The 22,283-nt window shown below is 25.2% G+C and overlaps 2 protein-coding genes and 1 pseudogene across 6 annotated transcripts; 1 reads left to right on the top strand and 2 right to left on the bottom strand.

The window, feature by feature from the left end:
- Positions 1-282: 282 nt before the first annotated feature.
- On the bottom strand, positions 283-11,497 carry LOC132931666 (zinc finger protein 484-like). 5 transcript variants are annotated; one of them, XM_060997572.1, is made up of 10 exons: positions 11,184-11,497; positions 10,780-10,927; positions 8,205-8,445; positions 7,860-8,103; positions 6,578-6,761; positions 6,225-6,473; positions 5,715-6,157; positions 5,218-5,654; positions 4,117-4,261; positions 283-3,025 (listed from the first exon to the last, which is right to left on the bottom strand). In XM_060997572.1, the coding sequence occupies exons 1-10, from the start codon at positions 11,331-11,333 to the stop codon at positions 2,726-2,728; spliced, it is 2,541 nt and encodes an 846-aa protein (XP_060853555.1). In that variant the 5' UTR covers positions 11,334-11,497; the 3' UTR covers positions 283-2,725. The 5 variants fall into 5 exon arrangements, with proteins under 5 accessions (XP_060853555.1, XP_060853556.1, XP_060853557.1 ...); XM_060997573.1 differs by lacking the exons at positions 10,780-10,927; positions 11,184-11,497 and adding an exon at positions 9,451-9,734; XM_060997574.1 differs by lacking the exons at positions 10,780-10,927; positions 11,184-11,497 and adding an exon at positions 9,181-9,407.
- A 145-nt stretch (positions 11,498-11,642) lies between these two features.
- On the bottom strand, positions 11,643-12,914 carry LOC132926659 (THAP domain-containing protein 1-like; annotated as a pseudogene).
- A 4,151-nt stretch (positions 12,915-17,065) lies between these two features.
- Positions 17,066-21,233, top strand: LOC132932274 (microfibrillar-associated protein 1). Its single transcript, XM_060998560.1, has 8 exons — positions 17,066-17,250; positions 17,321-17,772; positions 19,668-19,758; positions 19,819-19,976; positions 20,153-20,325; positions 20,465-20,624; positions 20,714-20,803; positions 20,866-21,233. The coding sequence occupies exons 1-8, from the start codon at positions 17,199-17,201 to the stop codon at positions 21,046-21,048; spliced, it is 1,359 nt and encodes a 452-aa protein (XP_060854543.1). The 5' UTR covers positions 17,066-17,198; the 3' UTR covers positions 21,049-21,233.
- The last annotated feature ends 1,050 nt before the right edge of the window (positions 21,234-22,283 follow it).

Below are 22,283 nucleotides of genomic sequence, written 5' to 3'. Positions count from 1 at the left end.
CATACAAAAAGTATAATTTTTTAACATCATGTATTATATTAAATAAGTTGTGACTGACAACTGATTTACTTGCACACTAATACAAAAACTGGCTGAGTTGACTCGATTGTCTATAACAGTACAACTACTACAACTTATTAAGTCACCTCTTTGACTCTTCTAACATTAGTTTATGGTTGTATAAATAACAATATAGAACAATTGAACTGTTAAATATACTTTTATGTTGTAACAACAGTAGTACATTTTAACTAATTTTCAAAATTATTTCATAACAAGAAATACTAATCTAATATGTGATTTTTTTATTGTTAAAAATGCATGTACAAAATGACACTTAATCATATAAGTTTTATATACACAAGTTATTGCTTTAGCTTATTGTATAGAATACTTAAAATATACCATAGTATTGACTATTGAATATTGATAAAATATTAATAATATACATTATAGAAATCAATAGTATCATTATCATAATTTATTATATAATTATTGGTTATTACTTATTACCAAGACATTTAATTAATTCAATAATTTAATTTTGATAGGCTTGAATTCAAATTTAAAAAGTTGACCATCAATAACACAACTACAAATAATTAATAATAAGGAAACACAATAGAATATCATAAACAATTATACTGAATATAATAGTATATCTAAATACTAAAAATTAGTATCAAAATATCAAAATATATTGTTTAATAGAAAAATTCATACATATGAAAATTACAAAATACACATAATAATAATTATATTCTAATAATCTAGCAAAAATATTATTATTGACTTAATAAAAAATCATTCTATTATAAATAATCTTCAATAATAACCTAACAGTAATATATGAAATAAATAATCAGTTATTGCTTAAAAAAAAAAAATGGTATTGTAAAGCATATTTTAAATAAAAACATAAAAATTATAAATTATAAACCAACACATTTTTAATACCCAATGGCACTTAATCAACATTTACAAGATAAGTAAAAAGTATTATATATTATTAAAAAAGAAGACTTTTTTTTTAAATCAAAATTCATTATCAATTTTTATGTTTAAAATAAACATAAATAGTAGGTTTAAAAGATATTTATTTTATGTTTATTTTTGCATGAAAATAAAAACTTTAAATCACAAAAAATTTTTCTTTTAAAATTACAACAATAAACAATGTTAAATGAGTTAAACAATAAAAAAAAATCACCTAACTAATAATATACAATATATAGTAAAAATGCAAAACATTAAAATAAAAAGTGAATTTATCTTATTGCCTATATAAAAAAAATCAGTCAAACATTTTTGTTTTCAATAATTATAAATATAAAATAAATCATAAATGGCCACGTTTTTAAAAAGAAATTAATTTCAAAATAACATTAGTTAACTATATTAAAATGTTGTCTTTTTATGTTTTTATGTCTAAAAGGAAAGGATATGTTAAAGTTATAACAATACATAAATAACTGTTAATTATGTTACAATATTTTAATAATAATATTAGATTCATAAAATAATATTTGAAACTCTATTTAGATAAAATGTCTATTATAAATTATTATAGGTTTTTGTGATTATTACTATAATTGAATGTAAAACTACAAGTTAAATGATTTAAAATTAATCAATACGGTTTCTTAAAATTATTTTGAAAAATAAATTGCATTAAAAAAATCGAATTTTTAATCATCTACTTAAAATTTAAGTATTATTTTAATAAACATAAAATTGTTCATGAAAAAAACGAGATTTTTAGTTTGACACTAAAATGTAAATATTTTAAATATCACATAAATAAAAAAATATGATAAAAATTTTAAGAAAGTATCAACAACAAATAAAATAAAAATTGGTTAAAACATAAAATAACTTTAAAAAATGAAAATTGTGATGTCCAATTAAAACTAAAATAATTATATTAAAAAAAAAATAATGTTTTCAATAATTCTTAACAACCTATTAAATGAGATTTGATTTTTTAAATAACTAGTAATTCGTAGCTGTAATTTAAATATTTCAAACTTGAATGAATAGTAAAGTTATAATTGCTTAACACGGGTTAAACTTTAATTTTTGATCATTACCAGTTCTTTTATTTTTTTTGGAGATAATCCATTTTTAAAAAATAATTTTAGTGATATATTTTAAACAAATAATACAATTAAAATAATTTAAAGCATTGTAATATATAACTATATTATTCAAATTTTCTTTTAAGCTTACTAAAATAATCGCTTATATGAACAAACATTTAAAAATACTAATTTAAGAGTTTTTTTTTTTTTTTGTATTTACTAACTAGTATATAACTTTATATATTTTAATGATCTTCAATGGTATTCACAGAATTAATATTATCATATTAAAGCATAATAAATATCATATTTAATATCCTATTTTGTCAATTTTTGATAAATAAATAAAAATAGTAACAATCTATCAATTGATCAAAACAAATGTATAGCGACTGTTAAAAAATTAATTGCGTTATATTATTATTCATTAATAATAAGAATAAAAGTTGTGCATAAAACAATAATAGACCCTAACTTACTACGTATAAACAACTTAAAATAATTAAGAAATGTAAGTAGTTAGTAGAACTACTATCTATAATTTAATCTCATTACAAAATGTTAAATTCAGGGATTTTAGAGGCTCCTTTTGTGATTTTTGAAGTTACATTCCTCGTTTTATTTATACCTATAAACTTACTATTTTAAGACAATTGTATTGTAACAGGATTTTGTGGCATATAAGAGTTTTGTGAACCATCAACCATCTGTTGATCATTATTATCATTTGTGTTTGATGGCCTGTAAGTAAGAAGAGGACCTGTAGGTATGTTGAGCGGTACAAGATTGGTAGTATGGGATTCTTGTGGCATCGTAGTAACCATAATTGGAGCACCATCTAAGGATATTGGAAGTTTGACACCACTAACTGTTATCATTGTAGTGCTACCATTGTGTTCAATAGCATTATTATCCACATTGATGATTTGATGACCTTGGGAATTCTAAATAATAAATTTAAACATATTAATTTTAATTTCTAACATTAAAATATGACTTAAAAAAAAGACAATTTTATGCTTATTTATTATTGTATAACAATGTTTGAAATCAAACATTAAAATCAAAATAAAAAATTGCAGTTCAAGGAGGGTTGTAGTTTTCTTCTTTTAGATAGAACAAAAGTTATTATAATCCGAAAATTCTTCTGAGAGTTTCATCTATGAAGTGTTAGAATAATCCCTCACCCCAAAATAGATTGTCAGTGGACAAGTAAAATAGGGGAAAATTATCATAATTAAGGTAATAACTAAAAAACATTAATTTTTTAATTTTATGGGATTGCAAAAAATTTGAAAAATCAGGACTGGACCTTTTAAGAGGACATCATACAAAAATATATACATACACTTTCTCGCTTATGTTTACATAAAAAATCTTATATTAATTATTAAATAATTAAAATCAAGAAACTAGAACATTAGAAATGTAAAATTTGAGATTGATTTAGCAGGTATTTCAAAATTGTTTTTAAAACAAGTATAAGATAAATTTCTACATTTTGGGTTCAAATTGTTTGAATAATGATCGATAAGCAGTGGCGCCAAAAAATATATTTACTTATGGCAATTGTCTTAGGGGAATTTAATAGGTAGAAGATTACTTTTGTCATTGAGTATACAAATTTTAAGTAGAGGTGCCTAATTTTTTAAGTTAAATTTTGGACTTCCACACCACTGTTGATAAGTGACTCACATAACTAAAAAAGAGAAGAATAATGTATCTTATTTCACCATAATTCCAAGAAGGAACAACAATAATTTGAATAATTTGATTTTCTTTTTATTTAATTTGACTCATTTCTTCATAACAAATGTATGATATTCGTTCTTTAAAATTAAAATATCATTTACATGGTGTTTAAGCAGCAGCCAGTAGGTAATAAGTTGAAGGCAATGGTGTACTAAAGGTTTTTTTAAAAATACAATTTAAATTTTTTTATATGCATAATACTGTTAAGTACTGATTTTATTCTCTTTGTTTGAACTTAGTATAAATATTCTAAAATAAAAATATTAAAAACATATTCTCTTACTTCTTGAAAGTATTCAATTTTTGGTTGTTGTAATTGCACCAATTCTTGATCTTGAGAAAGTTTACTGTCAATTTTGTTATGTGCTGAAGCTAAATGATATTCAAGTTTATGTTTTCGATCATAACTCATACCACACAATTGACATCTAGTAAATAAAAATTAAAAATTGAATAACATTTAATTGTTGTAAATACTGTTTATTTAAATAGTGCTTAATTAGTATGTAAATTGTTTTTCAAACAAATTTACAACACACTTTAGTAACTATTTAAAATTTAAATCATTGCCTAATATTTAAATAAAATATAAAAATTTAAGTTAAAAACATATTGGATATCAGTCTTATTGAACTTCTTGAGGACACAAAATTGTCTATAATTTTTTAATTTAAAAAAAAAATGATGTTGATTAAAACATTATTGTGTAGGGTAAATTAAAGTTATACATTTTCGATTTTATAAAAATAATTTACTTATTAATTATACTATATTATAAAATGTAATAAGATACTTATAACCAGGGCTTGTATGTTCATGCATTTGCATGTATTTTTTGCTACACAGGAAAACATGCTAACTGAGATACAAATCCATTTCATAAAAATAGTAATAATTATATAAAATTTAATAGTGCATGTTTATGCATATTTTGGGTGTAAAGGCATATTTATCATATAGTAGATTTTTTTAGGATTATTAGTGCATATTATTACATAAAAAAATATTTTATTTATTTTCCTATTTACAAAATGATAGTATTAGTTTTGATTTATTTTTATTAATTTTTGACTATTTTAAAGTGAATAAAAATTAAAAGGAATAAAATACTTTTAAAATGAATTGATGTTTTATCTAATTATTTTAAAATTTGCCTATGATTTTTTTACATTGTACCTATTTTAAAAATGTTATCTAATATGAATGCATATTTCCAAACTTTTTAGTGCATATTTTGCCAATGTTTAGATGTATGCTAATTTATGCATTTTTAGTGCATGAACTTAAAGTCCTGCTTATAACAATTATTTACTATAAATTTGAATCCAATTTTTTTTTTATTTTTTGAGCACAACAAATAACAATAAACAAATAATTGACTCACATATGATTTCTATTTCTCCTTGGTGCATTTCCTGAGTTATTTTCGTGAATATGCACATGAGCGTTCATGTTATACTTTTCTGCAAAACGTTTGCCACATATTGGACAAGCATATGGTCGCTCTCCAGTATGAACTCTTAAATGTCGCTTAAGATGTGATTGAGATAAAACAGCCAAACCACACTCAGAGCATTTAACATGTTTTTCACCTGTATGAGTCATTGTATGTATATGAAAACTTTTTTGATGAATAAATCGCTTCCCACACAAATCACATTGAAACCGTGTATATCCAGTATGGATGGGAATATGTTTTTGTAGACCAACTTTTTGTGTAAAAGACTTATTACAGTATTCACAAGTAAAAGGATGTATACCATTGTGCATTCCAATGTGCACGTCTAAAGCTTTTTTCATTTTATATGCTTGACCACATATCTAAAAATAACATTAAGATTATAAATAAATTGAAAAAACATAATATAAATGATAAATTACCTCACAGACATAAGGCCTAAGAGAACTGTGCGATTGTACATGAGATTTTAACTCTGTGACTGTCCTCCATTTTTTTCCACAAAGTATACAACTATGTATAGCTGGCAAACATGCACGTTCACCAGAACGTGAGCTACCTCTTTTTTTTCGTTTTTTATCAGATTTTTCTGATCCCGATGAAGGGGTTATTGTTTCATCAATTGCACTTGAACTATCTTCTATGATATTTTCTTCAATATAGTTAAGTTGTTGTTCTTCTTTCCATTCAAAATCATCATCTTCATTTTCTTCTTGTACAACTTCCTCTAAATACATGCTATTATCAATGGAAAATTCAGGTTTCACGTCAATTACCACACCTTCGGGAGCATCATTTATATAATCAGTACTAGCTTCACTGACTATGTTTGAATCCGTATCACAAATGGAGGTTTCATTTTCAGCTATGAATTATAAATAAAAGATAAATAAATATATATTTTAAGATAAATATATATATGCAAAACAAACTTTTAACTGCTGGAGAAATTGAATCAACTTGATCATTAATTGTCTTTTTATCTAAAGTGTTATGTTCTTTGGACAAATGATTATTTAATGCTTGTTTGGTTGAAAAACTTTTATCGCAAACAGAACAAAAGAAACTTTTAGTACTTTTATGAACCATATTAAAATGATTCTTTAAATCTGAAGCTTGAAGAAAAGAATCATCACATTGCTCACATTTGTAATTATTATCAACACTTAGTTTCCTTGATTCTTGAAAATTAAAATTAAAATTATTATATATTATTTTTAAATCAACTTTTTTTTTAATACTAAAAATTCATGTTTGAATATTTAAAATTTATGTTAATCCTCACTTGTTTCACAGGTTGATTCTTCAACAACAGATAAAGGGATATCTACTGCATCAATATGTTCTGTAACCTTTTCATTAATTAGTACAATTTTATCTTTTGAAGTATCAGAAGTACATTCTTTAATTTCTTCATCGTTGTCCATAGTTTCATCAGCTTGTATGTTACTGATGATATTCTCAACAATCTATCAGAATAATAAAAATAAAATTTTGCTTATATTCATAAAAAAAAATAATAGAAACCTCTTTTCCTTAATATTTCTAATTTTTTCATAGTAAATAATTGAATTAGGTATATTTAAAACAATAAATTACTATATTATTACAATAGAATATTGGTAATTGATCAATGTAGGTAGTTCAAAAAAAAAAAAATTATTATTTAAAATAGAAAATATTTTATGTACCTAAATTCTGATAGTATAACTAGTTTTAAGATAAATAACCAATATCTAGAATTAACCTATGAAATTAAAAAAAATATATATACAACTATAATTTCAGTTTTAGTTTTTATACCAGCAACGGATAAGTTATTAATATATTTAACATTAAAACATAATTTGTAAGTACAATTTAAAAATTTAGTAATAAGTAGTGATGGATTGAGACATTTAGGCCTACCGAGATTTTAAATTTCTATGGGCCCATTCATAGGTTGAGATTTGATTAAATTTTAGGGTAGGCTAAAATTGTATTATATATGATAACTGATAAGTATTAAGTATTAAGTAACCCTAATATTCAATAATTTGGGGGTTTTTGAAAAGGTTTGCTCTCCCTCATTTTTTGGTTACCGTTCAAAATTTTACATGGCCCACCGAGATTTTCTCGATAGCTTGTTGGTTCAATCCGGACCTGGTAATAAGTAATTTATTATAAATGCCAACAACAAATCTATAACAATTTCTAACTAAAAATGAATAATTAATATTTGACTTATCAACATACTTTTATTAAAATTAAAAAACTGTTTTATTAATATACATATAGAAAACAATATATTTAATTATTTAATCGCTATTATAATATTAGAAATCACTAATTACTTATTTTAATTTACATATTCTAAGTCAGTTGTTTTTACTTCAGGTCTTTTTTTTTTTACAGATTACCTCTTGTTTACATTTGATTCTTCAAGAATGTCGTAAAATACAATCTTTGTTCAGAATCATAATATAGGAGTTACATGAAATTTAATGAGCTTTTAAACTACTTAAAAAACTAAAATACAATAACACCTATGCTCTGCTCTAAATTTAAAAATTATTTTTAATGTTTACCTCATTTAAAGCTATGGATGATTTTTCGCTATTTTCATCATCATCATTAAAGGATTTGTTATCATTTTCTTGTTCACTGTGTGAAAGTTCTTCAATTTTTATCGGAGTCATACTATTCACAATTTTAAAAAAATGTTCATCTTTATATTCGTTACAAGTAGAAGTGTAACGTTTAATAATGTCAGTTTGAAGCTTTTTGAAACGTGTAGATATCTGATCCAACTCATCAAAAAGTGTAAAGCACCTAAAAAACAATTTACATATAATATTATAGATATAACCACTATAACTACAAGCTTTTAATTGCGACAGGTTGGTTTAACAATAAAACTGAACAATACTTGCCTTCGACACAATAGTGAGCTTCTCATTTGAGAAGGATTTAAAACCTTTTTAAGTATTTTAGACATGACATCTATTAACAATAACTCTCTTTGAGGCATAAAAGTACAATAGATATTGTATGATGAACGAGTTGTAACTTTGACATTGCATATAAAACATTTTGAACTTAGTTCTTCTCTTTCTTCTAAAGCAGAAGCCATATTACTTGAAGATATTTGTGTTTGTGTACTTAAAAAGAGGTCTGAAATAAATTATAGCATTAACATTAAATATAATTTAATTAAATAAAAATAGTAGATATAAAATGTATAAACAACAATTGTAAAATGCACAGCTGTTAGATGCATACAATATTGCTGGTTTTATGTCTAGTACTTGAGTGACATATCAAACAATAAAGACTTGTAGCCCTTGTACTCTCTACAATAGAATAAGTCGCTATTTTAGAAAATTGTACTTGTCTTAAACCATGACTCAAGAAATGTTATCTTATGATAGTTTATAAATGTTGTGTTAGGATTCCACAGGACACAGAATCATCAAAATGAATGATCATTAGCAGGGATTTTAAAAATAATGCCTCCTAAGACATTAGTAATCCGCAACAATATTGACAACCATGGACCAGAAATTTTAATAGTTTAAGAATGCAAAACAATTTGACAGTTACCGATTCAGAGGCAAACCTGTGCTACTCTTGAAGACCGTAGTTAAGAGGAATTTGTGTTGATATTCATCATTATAATCATTATTGGCATTGGGACGTAGGGTTGTCTTCAGATCGAATCGCGTCTTCGACAACGTCGAAATAATAATCAAAAGTAGTACTTATTTAAAACCGTGTCCTATCGTCGTTGTGTATTTCGAATTTTTGACGACGACGAAGTATCAATGCCGAGTTTTCGAAAACGAAATGAATGCCATTCGTCATCAATTTCGATTAAACGGCACTTATTGAAAAAATCGTCAACCATACCTATATTTTATCTACAGTTTGGCTGGCGGTGGGATGACAATAAAATACCGAATATCGATATCCGCGACCACTGGCCGCCGAATAGCCAGTTAGCCTAAGCACGAAAACTGAAAAGCTCGACATCCGCCGCCACGCATTTTACGGTACCCTTGGTACGCACGGCTCACTATACACACCGCCATTTTGTAAACCAATGTCGCACAATTTGACTATAATTGAGTCGCCGCCTTTTCATCAAACGGCAGTCGACGGGGAAATGTTGCTACTCACCGAAAGCGTTTATCCGACCGCAGACGTCGGAAACACCCTGTGTGATCGCTCGTCGTCCACTTGGCCAACGACAGAAGTTATGACTTATGTTATTGTTCAATAAATTCCGTCAGTTTATTTATAATTGTCGTCCTATGTCGTCTCGTAACAGTCGTACTTATAGTTAATTATTAGTTTTTTTATTTTATTTTCTTCTCATTCTACCAATGTCTCGCATCGCACACGGATATAAACATATGCAACCGTTTTTAACATCATGCCAGTCATCACTGGTTAGCGCTTATCACAGATATAGATAATATATTATCTATAGCAGGACTTAAAGAATAAAGACAGTTATTATTGAATTAATTAAATAATTAAATTTGTAAGTTCGATCAAAGTAAATTCAACAAATGTGACTATTTGGATAACATTGACAGAACTTTTAACCAAACCACCCCTATTTTTTAAATTTACGAATAAAGTAAATGAATTCCTATGACAATAACTATGTAGAGTTTAACCTTCTAAAAGGCTTTCTGCGCATGTTGTAGTCAATTTTCTTAAATATTTTTTTTTACAATAAAACTACAAATGTAATAAAGGACATTATCTTTTAAAACATCAAAACAGTTCATCTAAATCTAGTTCTGTCAAGTTATCATCATCAAAATTTTCTTCACATTCTGAACTTTCAACTTTTTTCCCCCATCGAATTTCAAATACACTTTCTGTACTTATACTATCCATTAAAATACAGTTTGCAGATACTGAATTTTTTAATAACAATTTTTTCCTAGCTGTTCGAAATTCAATCACACTTGGATTATTATTATTTCCAGTCTTGCTGAATTTTTGAAAAAAATATTTTGAGGTGATCCTGAGATAACTTAGAAGTCAGGAGATATTTATACTGAGTATTAAATAATAAATCTTTAGCAATGCTAAATATTGATTTCGCAGTACTAAATAATTTAGTTAAATATTTTAAAATTATAATTATAATGTATAAATATGACATAATATACTTATGTAGTAAGTATAAACATAAATATTTCTAACTATAAAATATAGAAAAAATAACTAACCGATAACAAATGTTTTTTGTGAAGTTAAACAAATAGGAATACCTCTCACAAGTATTCTATTAGTAGTAAAATTATGTCCTTTTGTTTTTCAACATTGTTTTGGTACAGAGGTTTCTTAAAGCCTTTTCAAAAAGACTACGAGTATTCAAAAAAATCAAACAACCGATCTACAGTACAAATGAACTTAATAGTTAACTAAAATTAAAAATATAGAATTTATAATCAATGCTACTACTAATTACTTGATTATACGACTCACCATTTTTAAATTCAGGAACATTAAGACAATTTAATACTTCTAAAGCATCAGCTGTAGAAAAGCTCAGTGTTTCAGCAGTTAATTTTTTTGCCAATCTATATGTGATGCACTTATTTTGTTGGCAAAATTCAAACCCATTTTTTTTGAGCTAAAAGTGATGAATAATATTAAATTAAATAATATTACTTTTATGTAACTCTTCAATAAAATTTCAGTTTATAACACCATTTTCATTTTTAAAAATTGTATACGTTGCTAGGGCATTTCTTGCTAATTTTAAATTATGGCAAGCATCAGGTATGTAAAATAAAAAAACAGTATTATAATTTAAATAAATAAATTATGATACAATATGACATACATAAATTATATTAATTTAAATCAGTTGTTATTAAAAATATTACCTTCCACTCAATTCCTGGAATATAAAACGATTTCTTTATTTCAGCATAACTTCCAATAAGTTTACAGCCTAAATGTGTCATTGTGGATAAATTAGAAGCTGTGCCATCACAAGTAACTTCCCATACTTTAACTCCAACTGCATGTGCCATAGTAATAGCAGTTGTCACTAAGCCGGCTTATATAGAAGCTGTAGATTTTGATTGAAAAAAGTAGCCAATTGGCCACTTCCATTTGCCATTCAGACTTACAAGCATAAATACCAAGGCCTCAGAGGCTGGAGTTTCTTGTGATTCGACATAGGAATTTCCAAAATCATAGTAACCCATGAACTTATCACTATTACTGTCACATATAATTGTTTTCCTAATTGACATTGATTCAAGTTAGGTTACAATCTCTATCACTAAGATATTCAAATACTTTCAATGTGTTATAGAAGATGAATGAGGCAGGCTTAATATTGTGCTTTAAAACAAATTATATTTACTGTCAATTATTTTATAATCAAACATAATATATATTTATGATCGGTAAAATATATAAGCTCTAGGCGAGTCATAATGTAGCGTCAAAGCAAATTCTTTCATTTCTTTACTGTACTATTTACTATTAGTTTTATTATTTATTACATTGGTTTTTGAATAAATCTAATACCTTCCTATTATGAAGTTAAGAAAGTGCACAATAAAACAGAATTTTTAATAATTACTATAAGGGCCTAAGGCAGCACAAGCAATCAGTTCTAAGTCCCAACCCTTACCTTTAAAATTAAAAGCAATAATAATCTGTGGTTCATCTTCAAGAAGTCCTCTATTTTTTAAATTACTTAATAAGTCTTCTAAATGTTCAATTTTTTTATTTTTCCTTCTTAGTTTTTGCTGTAGTATTTTAATTTTATTTCTAAGAATTTCTTCATTTGGATAATAGGTGTCAGTTTGTACTTCCACGCTCTTAAAATTACTAACTGGATACATGTGGTTACATTCATTAATATTGTCTTCTAATTAATCTACAGTTAGATTTGTATTATACAAAAAAAACAAATTATTTTAACATGATTTATGACAATAAACCTTTACCACAACAGTTCCTTAATGTAGGTGGTTTCCTAGTAATTTTAATTGGTGTTTGAAGGTAGGACGAAAATGATGGGAATACTGATGGAACTGCATGGTCTTTTAACAATAATCTATGTGCTCCAGGTCTAACTTGATAGTCTTGTTCTGTAAAATGAACACTACATATCCAACTTCATTGACTTGCCTCAAAATTTTTTCTTTTTATTGCACTTATCCATTTTTACATCAACTTGTTGTTAGAAATAGGAAATCTATGAATATACAATTACAAATTTAAAATAGATATAGAATAAATTTTCCGAGCATTAACTTGTTATTTAAAAGTTTAATATCCTTACTGATTGGTTATAACATTATTATTATAACATAACTTACCGAAAGAAATGTATAATTTGTCCATATTGATATCTGTTTGAGCATCCATACGCAGCACACGAAACAGGCATTATAATTAATTTTCTGAATTTTCAAACATTTGTACACTACACTGACTTTTCTTGTAAGTTATATCTTAATACAATAACATTAAATTATATTAAGTAACTAAATAATAAACAATAAAATTGTTATGGAATATAGGTACTTTACTACTTTAGTCTATAATATGATGTAAATTGTAGAATAAATCTTAAATATTTTACCAATCAAGAAAATAGCGGCAACTGATAACAACTGATAAGCCGAGCTCCGTCCTGGATAACATATAGTACATATATCTTTAATCGTGGTTCTGAGGTTCTATGGTCCTATAGTTAGCTCCTAAACCACAGATAAGAGAATGGTTGATACCAGTTATATTAAGTTGCATTTACTAAATTTATAAGGGGCAACTAAAATTCAATTTAATTTTAATTATTAGCAAAATTATATGTTATTAGAACATGTTTATATGTTATTTAGTTCTATTCATGTTATATATATTTCTAAAGTTAAAAAGACAATAATAAGAACAAATTATTACTATAAAAGTATCAATTCAAATAGTTTCCATAACTATAATGAATATAAAAATATGTTAATTGATAGGATAGTTACTTAATATTTCATCTCCTCCACAAACCATAGTGTCCAAAGACAAACCATTTCTTATACTTATTTAAATCATTAGTTTAGGAGGGATAGCTAATTTCAATTTTTTTTTATAATAAATTGTATAATGTATTAATATAATTAATTTATATATTTAACACACAATTACAATAAAATATATATTAAATTAAATACAATATTGTATGAAAGTATATTAAAGACAAATTACCTAAAGATGGAATGGAATTATCACAAGAAAAATTTCCCAGTTAATCAAGCAATAGGTACATAATGTGGTTAAAATAATTTCCTAATTATTTAGTTTTATCTTATATTATAGTTTTATTGACGTATTATATTTATTGTATAGGTAAGGATTTTCACATGTAAAAATTAAATACCTATACCTAACCAAAATAATTTTTAAATCATCTTCATTCCACTTATGTAACTTGCAAATACATTTATGATAAAATATGAATGTAAATAAAATAAAATGTACCAATATTTACATTAATTTGTGTAAACCAAAGCATGTTATGATATAATTCATTAATTTTTTTTAAGAGTTGTAATTTTTTACGCCAACGAAGTGCGCGCGATCAGCTATAGTTATGATATAATTATTTATTTAACAGTCTTATATATATTTTGTTTGTAAAGTACAAAATTATACAATAATAATATACTATGTGCCTACCTACAGTTGTTAAAATTAAATAGTACAATTATTTTGAAGTTAAAGTTGAAAGGGGGCCCGCTAAGTGTATGGTGTCCCGGGGCCCAATTGATCCTTAATCCGGGCTTGCTCTCACGAGTTAAATCATTGTGTTTTGAGTAAAATGTTGAATGTGTCAATAAATTGATTTATTAATGTATTCATCTGCAGTAGCGTAGATAGGGGAGTAAGGTGTTTTAACTCTCCCCACCCATATTGTAAAGTATTCAAATAATAAAATAATTCAAATACCTACGTATTCTGAATAATTATTTTTCTATTCATTATAAAAATACTCATGTAATAGTACTATATTATTATATTATAAGTTTATAACCTATTATAGTTATTACTTGTAAGTTTTACATAATTTAGAATTTCTCCGAAAGTTAAATTAAATAAATAAAAAAAAACTATATTTAATTAAATTGTTATTGACTTTGACTAATATTATGTTATCGTAAATCGTAATATAGCCAAATAGCGTTAAATTTATACATATTATACAATTATATAATTATTATATCATACTTTTATTATACTAATTAGTAATTATACAATTACATTTATAATATTTTATTATTGGAAACGTGAGGGAAAGCCGAGCTACCCTGACGTTCTCCACAATACTATAGATTATCATCATTATATATTATTACAATAATACAATAACATACTATGTTTAAATATATTACAATTATTCTGAAACCCATATGGTTTCCAGTTTTACACTTTTTAATGTCAAAACAAATTTGTATATAATAATATGTATAAGAAAAACAAATATATGTTTAATTATTTACATTTATAATTATATTTCGTAGTGGTAATGTGGTATAATAATATGTTATCAGCTATAGTACACAATACATAATGTACATAATCATAATATTATGTAAATATTATGTATTAAAATCTAAATCTAACTATTTATTTAATAGTGCTACGTAAACATAAGTCTTATATTATAATTGTTTTGTATTCTATTAAAAGTTCATAGTTTTATTTGCTGTTAAATTATAGGAATACATGTTTTATAACTAAACATTGATTCTAAACTAGAAATTAAAAATATATCCAGCTAACATCTTTATTATAATCTGTATGTTTTAATCCACCATTATAAATATACAATTTAGAATTTAGAATTAAAATGTAAACATTGTAAACTAATAATTAACTGAAATATGTCTAAATACGTATAAAAAGGATATTTTTCATATTGTAATGATTTTTGTATACATTCAATATTTTTCTGTTTACATAATACAATTGGTCTTTTAATTAACATTTGATAAATGTATACTATAGTGTTTTAAAATATTGTGTCTATTATATAGTTTTACCTATAAAAATATTAACCAGAAATGGGCAGAGTTACTCGATCGTTGAAAGCTTTACCTTATTTAGGCACCAAAAATATGCAAGAATAATTTGGCATTTTTTCAACTAGGTAATAATAAGTAATAACTTATAAGTTACAAATACAGTTAATACTTCAATAAACTAAAAACCATTTGGAAAACATAAATTTCCGTACTCAGTACGAAAAAGCCATCCAAAATGTACCATGCAGTCGGATGACTGGTAATATCGTAAATATAACGTATAGTCGAAATCGTACTATTTTTTTTTTGGAGCCTAAGTCCCCCAAGTGCCCCCTTTGAACTACATATTTCGAATCTCTATTGTTCGATTAAAAATGGTCCAAAAAACATAAATTTCCATGTTCGTTTCAAAAAAGCCGTCCTTAATACACCTCGTAGCCGCATTGTACGTTAATCGTAAATATCGTATGGTGGATATCGTATTATAATTCTGGAGCCCAAGTATACTGCGGTTCCCTTAGAAATCTACAAATTTCGAATCTATTTGATGCCCTTTCAAATAAAAATAGTTCGGTGAATATAAATTTTGGTTTTCATGCTTAAACATCCGTCCAAAATGTTCTTGCAGTAGAATTATCTTTGTGTCTACTATATTATGTGAGGTGTTAAATTGGATTTCTTTTAACTTTTAATAACTTAGGAGGATAGTAATGTCCGTTAATAGGGTAGTGAAAAATTAATGATATATCTGCTATTTTACATGTAATGGCAGTGTTGGGACAATAAATAGAATTAAGTTTATTGTTATTCATTGTATGATTAAATATTATTGAGTGACATTTAGATATTATATTTAAGCTTGTTCCTCATTTTTGACCCTGCAGTTTTACTAAAATGTTAAATTATTTTGTAGAATATTATAGATCGTTGGTTGGTTATTGCCGGATAATATAAACTTTTTCTTTATAGCTGATTTGAATTGACTGTAGTCTGTTTGTAATGCACCTGTAGATGGTCTAAACACTTTTTTTTAAATAATTGTATAGCCGTATAGGTATTTGTATTTTCATTTTGGTACAATATTTTTCAATATTTTAATCATCTCGTTGTTATTGCATTCTATTGATGACTAAATTAACATTATAAGGTGTATTATACCACTTGCAGTTGATTTTATTAGTTTTCATGAATACATTGTACTATGCTATAATTATATATATTTACTCAAATTAGATTTATTTAATCAAAATAGTAAAAACAATAATTGTTTATGAAATTCAATATTGGACGGTGTATATTTGGTGATATTTCTAAAAAAAAAATTTCAATTATTACCTAACCTGGAATTATATTCATACTAGTTCATTCAGAATAATAAAATACTTTAAAATGTTTCATTATATTGTACTTTCTAATGATAATAACTATTTTTTAAATTAGGATATCACAAAACGTGCATAATAGATTTTATTTGTTTTAATTGCATTAATTGTATTAATATAAAATAATACATAACTTATTAATATTTAATAATATTATAATCTTAATAATAATAATAATTGTCATTCATCCATCTTGAATTATACCTGAAAAATAAATATTTTTATTAAGACCCCTTGTAAGAGATGAATAGGCAATATAGTATGCAGGGCTACGGTTACCTACCTTATCATAATTGATAAGTGCTAAACGTCACAGCTCGGATATAGATATTATAGTTTACAAACATCAATAAATCTCGAGAGTTACTTATCTAGTGTAGTATAGAATCATAGACCTATAGAAGTCTTTGATTGAATAAAGACCCGACTGTCGGGTAAATAGACACAGCGTTTTATTTACCCCTTCAAATCAATTATAATGGAAGAAATTCAAAGTACAGCTGGTGCTATTCCTGTGCGAAATGAGAAAGGTAATAATAAAAATTGAATTACCTACCTTTATCTTCGACAGCAGCTAACTTTTTTTTTACGGTTTTTTAGGTGAAGTGTCAATGCAAAAGGTAAAGGTTCACCGATATGTTCAAGGTAAACGTCCAGAATATGCTCCTGAGTCTACATCTGAAGAAGAATCAGATGATGATGATTTTTTGGATTCTCGTAAAGTGCGGGGTGCTTCTCCTACCACTAATTTTGACTCTGAACAGATGATTCATTTGCCATCAGATGCCTTAAATGATGCACGACTCAAACGTTTAGGTGGTTTAACTGCTCGGCATGGGCATAAAGATAGGCGACTTTTGCATGAGCCACAAGTTATTAAGGATGATTCATCTGATGACGAATCTGATATTGAACGCAATCGTAGAAGTCGCAGGCAGGTATCTGGTGATGAAAAAGATAGTAATGATGATGATGGAGAACTTAGCGACAATGAAATAGAAAAAAGAAGACAACGTTTGAGACAAAGAGTTCTGAACCAAACTAAAGAAAAGGTAATGTAACTGAAATATAATTCATTTTTTATTTTTACACAAAATAAATAATAATCAACTTGTACATTGTGGGCACATTAAATATACAAGTAAAGTATATTAGATGTAATCAAGAGTAATTGGAATAAAATACCCACAGATAATGGTACATTTTTCTTAATTAATTATTAATTTTATTATACTCCACAATACATTATAAAGGTTATATTGTTAAAAATGTTAAATCAATTTAGTTTTATAAAATTTATCAAATTCTAAAAAAAAAAAAATTGCATATTTTTCTTATTATTTTGCAATAACTTTCTTCATTAGTAAAACGATCAGGCGTAAATTAGTGGAGGGCAATGGAGCAGCCATTACCTTCCTAGCCCCTAAGATAAATTAGGAGTAAGTAATATAATAATAATCAATAATATATTGATATGTAACTATATATTTGCCCCCCCCCCTAATAAATTTCCAATTTATGCTACCAAGAAAACGTTTACCCACAATTTTAAAATGAGTTATGAGCATTTTAAAGTTATAATATAATATAAAAAACATACATAATACCACATTAAATAATTAATTTGAATCAATTAAATAAAACAAGTCTATGTATACACGAAAATAAGTGTTTAAACCAAAATCAGAATGTATATACATACTAAACTTTTGTAAAATTAGTTAAAAACTGTAAATATTTGGTAAAGAAAGAAATGTGTTATAATCTTAAATGGAATGACCACATAAAATTTGTTACAAATAAATTAAGAAAAATAATGTATGCATTTAAAAATTTAACAGATATCTTAGAATTTAAGAAAATTAGAGAAGTGTATCAAGCATTAATAGAATCCATAATTCATTATGGTATTTCTATATGGGGAGATACATATGAAACAACTATTGATCCATTAAAAAAAATACTAAAAATTATTCTAAAAAAAGACTTGAGATATCACACAAAATGCGTATAGATGCAATGATATGAATGTACTACCAGTAAAAAAATTATTTTATAAAGCTTCAGTAATTTATATTTAATTAAAAATAACCCAACTTTTAAAACTGAACATGAACATAATACTCGACAAATATCTAATATCAAAGTACCAACTATGCACAAAAAATTAATATTTAACACAATCTACATACTTATATATCGGTCCAAAAATTTACAATATATTACCGTTAGAAATTAAACAAAGCAACTCTTTCAAGATACTTAAAAAAAAATTACACTGGTTACTACAGGAAATAAATTTAGATGACAGACTCACAATAAATGTATAGGATTATTATATTATTTACTAATATTAGTTAATTTATTTTAGTAATTATTGATAAATTAGTATTATAATATGTATTATTTAATTAGATAATTCTTTACAAAATACTACATTATAATATTATATTATATAAACAAAGCAAAAATATGTATTTAACCATACTAATATTTTAGTTATGTGAAAATGTTTATTGCAAATTGTAATCTTTTATTTTATACTTATTAATTATTGAATTTATACAAATTGTGATTTCATAGGCCCCCACACGAACATGTTCAGTGGGGCCTATTTTCTTCTTGAAGAATAAAAAAAAAAATAGATAAATTTACTTCAATATTAATATTTAAATATATACAATATTTAAAAGTTAATGGTAAATAATTAGGGTAAATATTTTAAAAATATGGTTTACAAGAAAAATATTATTGATAAGATTCAAAGTTAAGGCAAAAGGCAACAGCTATTATAATCTATATAAAAATCAATATCTATTGTTTATTCAAAATCTTTTCTTTAGAGACAAGGGTTATTTTCTGTAGTAATATATAACTTTTTCTTATCACAATTCAAAACACACCAAGAACAATTTCATCTTAAAATTAACATTATTTTCAATGTTAGGAAATGAATGAAGTACTTGAAAAAGAAGATGAAGGACATAGTTCAGATGATGATGATAGTGATGAATCTTCGGAGTATGAAGACTATTCTGGTAAATTATTATGCTTACAAATGTTTATGATTTTAATATAAAATTATAATTTTATTTCAGCATCCGACGAAGAAACTGGTCCACGCCTTAAGCCAATTTTTGTAAGAAAAAAAGAACGTGTTACTATACTGGAAAAAGAAAAAGAAGAAATAAAACAAAAACAATTAGAATATGAACAAAAGAAATTGGCAGAAGAGAGACGTAGAGCTACATTAAGAGTAATATAAAAAATGAACAGATATTTGGGTATTTTTTAAGTTCTCTTGTTACCAAAAGTTTTATTTTTTTTAAATATTAATTATATAATTATTAGATACTCAGAAATCCGAATTACTTATAACTTATGTCTAACATAGAAAAACGTATATAATTTAATATTATGATTAATAATTAGATGGTTGAAGAAGAAATTCGTAAAGAACAATCCTTATTAAAAGCAAATAGTGCACTTACTGAACCATGTTTAAATGATGTAAACACAGATGATGAAAATGATGAAAACGAATATGAAGCATGGAAACTTCGAGAATTAAAACGCATTAAGAGAGACAGAGAAGAACATGAACAGTAATTATTACAATAAGTTTATGCATTTTTAGAAGATATTTTACTTATTAAATTGTAAAATATCAGCTCAATGCTTTTAATTTTAAAGCAGTTAAACTAATATAAATTAACTTTATATTGACTCATATATTTGTTTTAGGCGAGAATTTGAGAAGACAGAAATAGAGCGCCTTAGGAATTTAACTGAAGAAGAGAGAAGGTTAGAAATAAGACTTAATCCAAAACAAGTTACTAATAAAGCAGCTAAAGGCAAATATAAATTTATGCAAAAATATTACCACCGTGGAGTATTTTATTTGGTTAGTATTATTATATTTATTAAACATTAAATATAATATTTTTTAAATACCCACTAATTGTATGTAATATAATTTTTTTTTTTATATAGGATGAAGAAAATGATATTTTCAAGAGAGATTATTCATCAGCCACACTTGAAGATCACTTTGATAAGACAATCTTGCCTAAAGTTATGCAAGTAAGCTATTAAAAATATAATCAATATATTTTGAAATATTGTACATTTTATTTTTCTATTAGGTTAAAAACTTTGGCCGTAGTGGACGCACAAAATACACACATTTGGTTGATCAAGACACAACTAGTTTTGATTCACCCTGGGTGTCTGAAACTGCGCAAAACTTAAAATTCCATACTAATCAAGCAGCTGGTATGAAACAAGTATTCCAGAAACCTACTTTAAAGAAACAACGTACAAAATAAATCTATGACTTATGACATTTCTATACAATAATGAATAATTTTTAATTATTACAATAGTACAATAAATATTATTATTCTAAATTTATAATACATAAAAATCTGGATACATTAAAATGTAAAAAAAAAAACAATAATAATTGTCAGTAATGTTATTATTGTAATAAAGTGCAGATTTTTAATTAACACATACATTAATATTTATTAAATGTAGATTTCTTAATTCTGATTAAAAATAAGAACATTTCATAACACCATAAACAAAAATAAAGCGTTTTTATAGATATATAATAAAACATAAATATTAAACAATTAAATATTATTATGCTATAATAGGTACTTGTATAATGTATAACAATAAATAGTATTTATAATAATATTAATTGATTTAATTGTGATGTAAATATACTAGACTATTGGATTTATAATTACCTTGGCTTATATTGTCCATAGTCCTATAAATTTGTCTAAGATATTGTTTTAGTTAAATGCAAGTATTACAGTAGCTTCAACTGTAGTGTTGTAAGAATGTTTTTGTGAAAAATATATTCTTTTTCTAGTTAATGTACTTCTATAATACACTATTAAAAATTTCACAAGCGTTATTGTCAACATCAGATAAAAGTTTAGGTGCATTGCTAGTAAGTCAAAAGAATATTTGATTTATTTCTCATAATAAATCACACTTCTCAGCTTGTGGTACTAAATTTATTTCGCCTTCTTTTTATAAGTTGCACAATTTGTGTGTTGGCCTAATCTATGATAAATACTGTTAGAAATATTCTATCTGAGTTCTAAAAGTTAACAGAACATATTTAATATTAATAAGTTTTTTATTCAATTTCTATGTATGAATGTAGAATAAAATTGTTGTTTGTGAGTAAAAAAGCTTGACAATTTAATCAAAGATTCCTTATGTGTTTTCCCACATTAATCATAAATTAATTTATTTTTAGTTGATTTTTATCTAGGTACCAATTAATTTATTATGTTTGAGACCATGCAATTCAATGCTGCATGAAAAATCTTCAACCACTCCATCTCCTTCCATTGCAAAGAGGCCTTACTACAATTTAAAAAACATACGTGTTCGGATGCTTTATAATTTTGATTCTTTGCTCTTTGGAAAACAATACAGTACTTATATGATATATGTCTTCCAAATGTAAAACATAGCAAAAACTTTTTTGCACAGGATAGAATTCTGAACCACTCAGGCTTTGGTGATAGTTAAGATT

The sequence above is a fragment of the Rhopalosiphum padi genome, chromosome 1 (genome assembly GCF_020882245.1).
Source record: "Rhopalosiphum padi isolate XX-2018 chromosome 1, ASM2088224v1, whole genome shotgun sequence".
Taxonomy (NCBI): domain Eukaryota; kingdom Metazoa; phylum Arthropoda; class Insecta; order Hemiptera; family Aphididae; genus Rhopalosiphum; species Rhopalosiphum padi.
The sequence above is the reverse complement of the archived record's forward strand: the minus strand, read 5'-3'. Positions and strand labels throughout refer to the sequence as shown.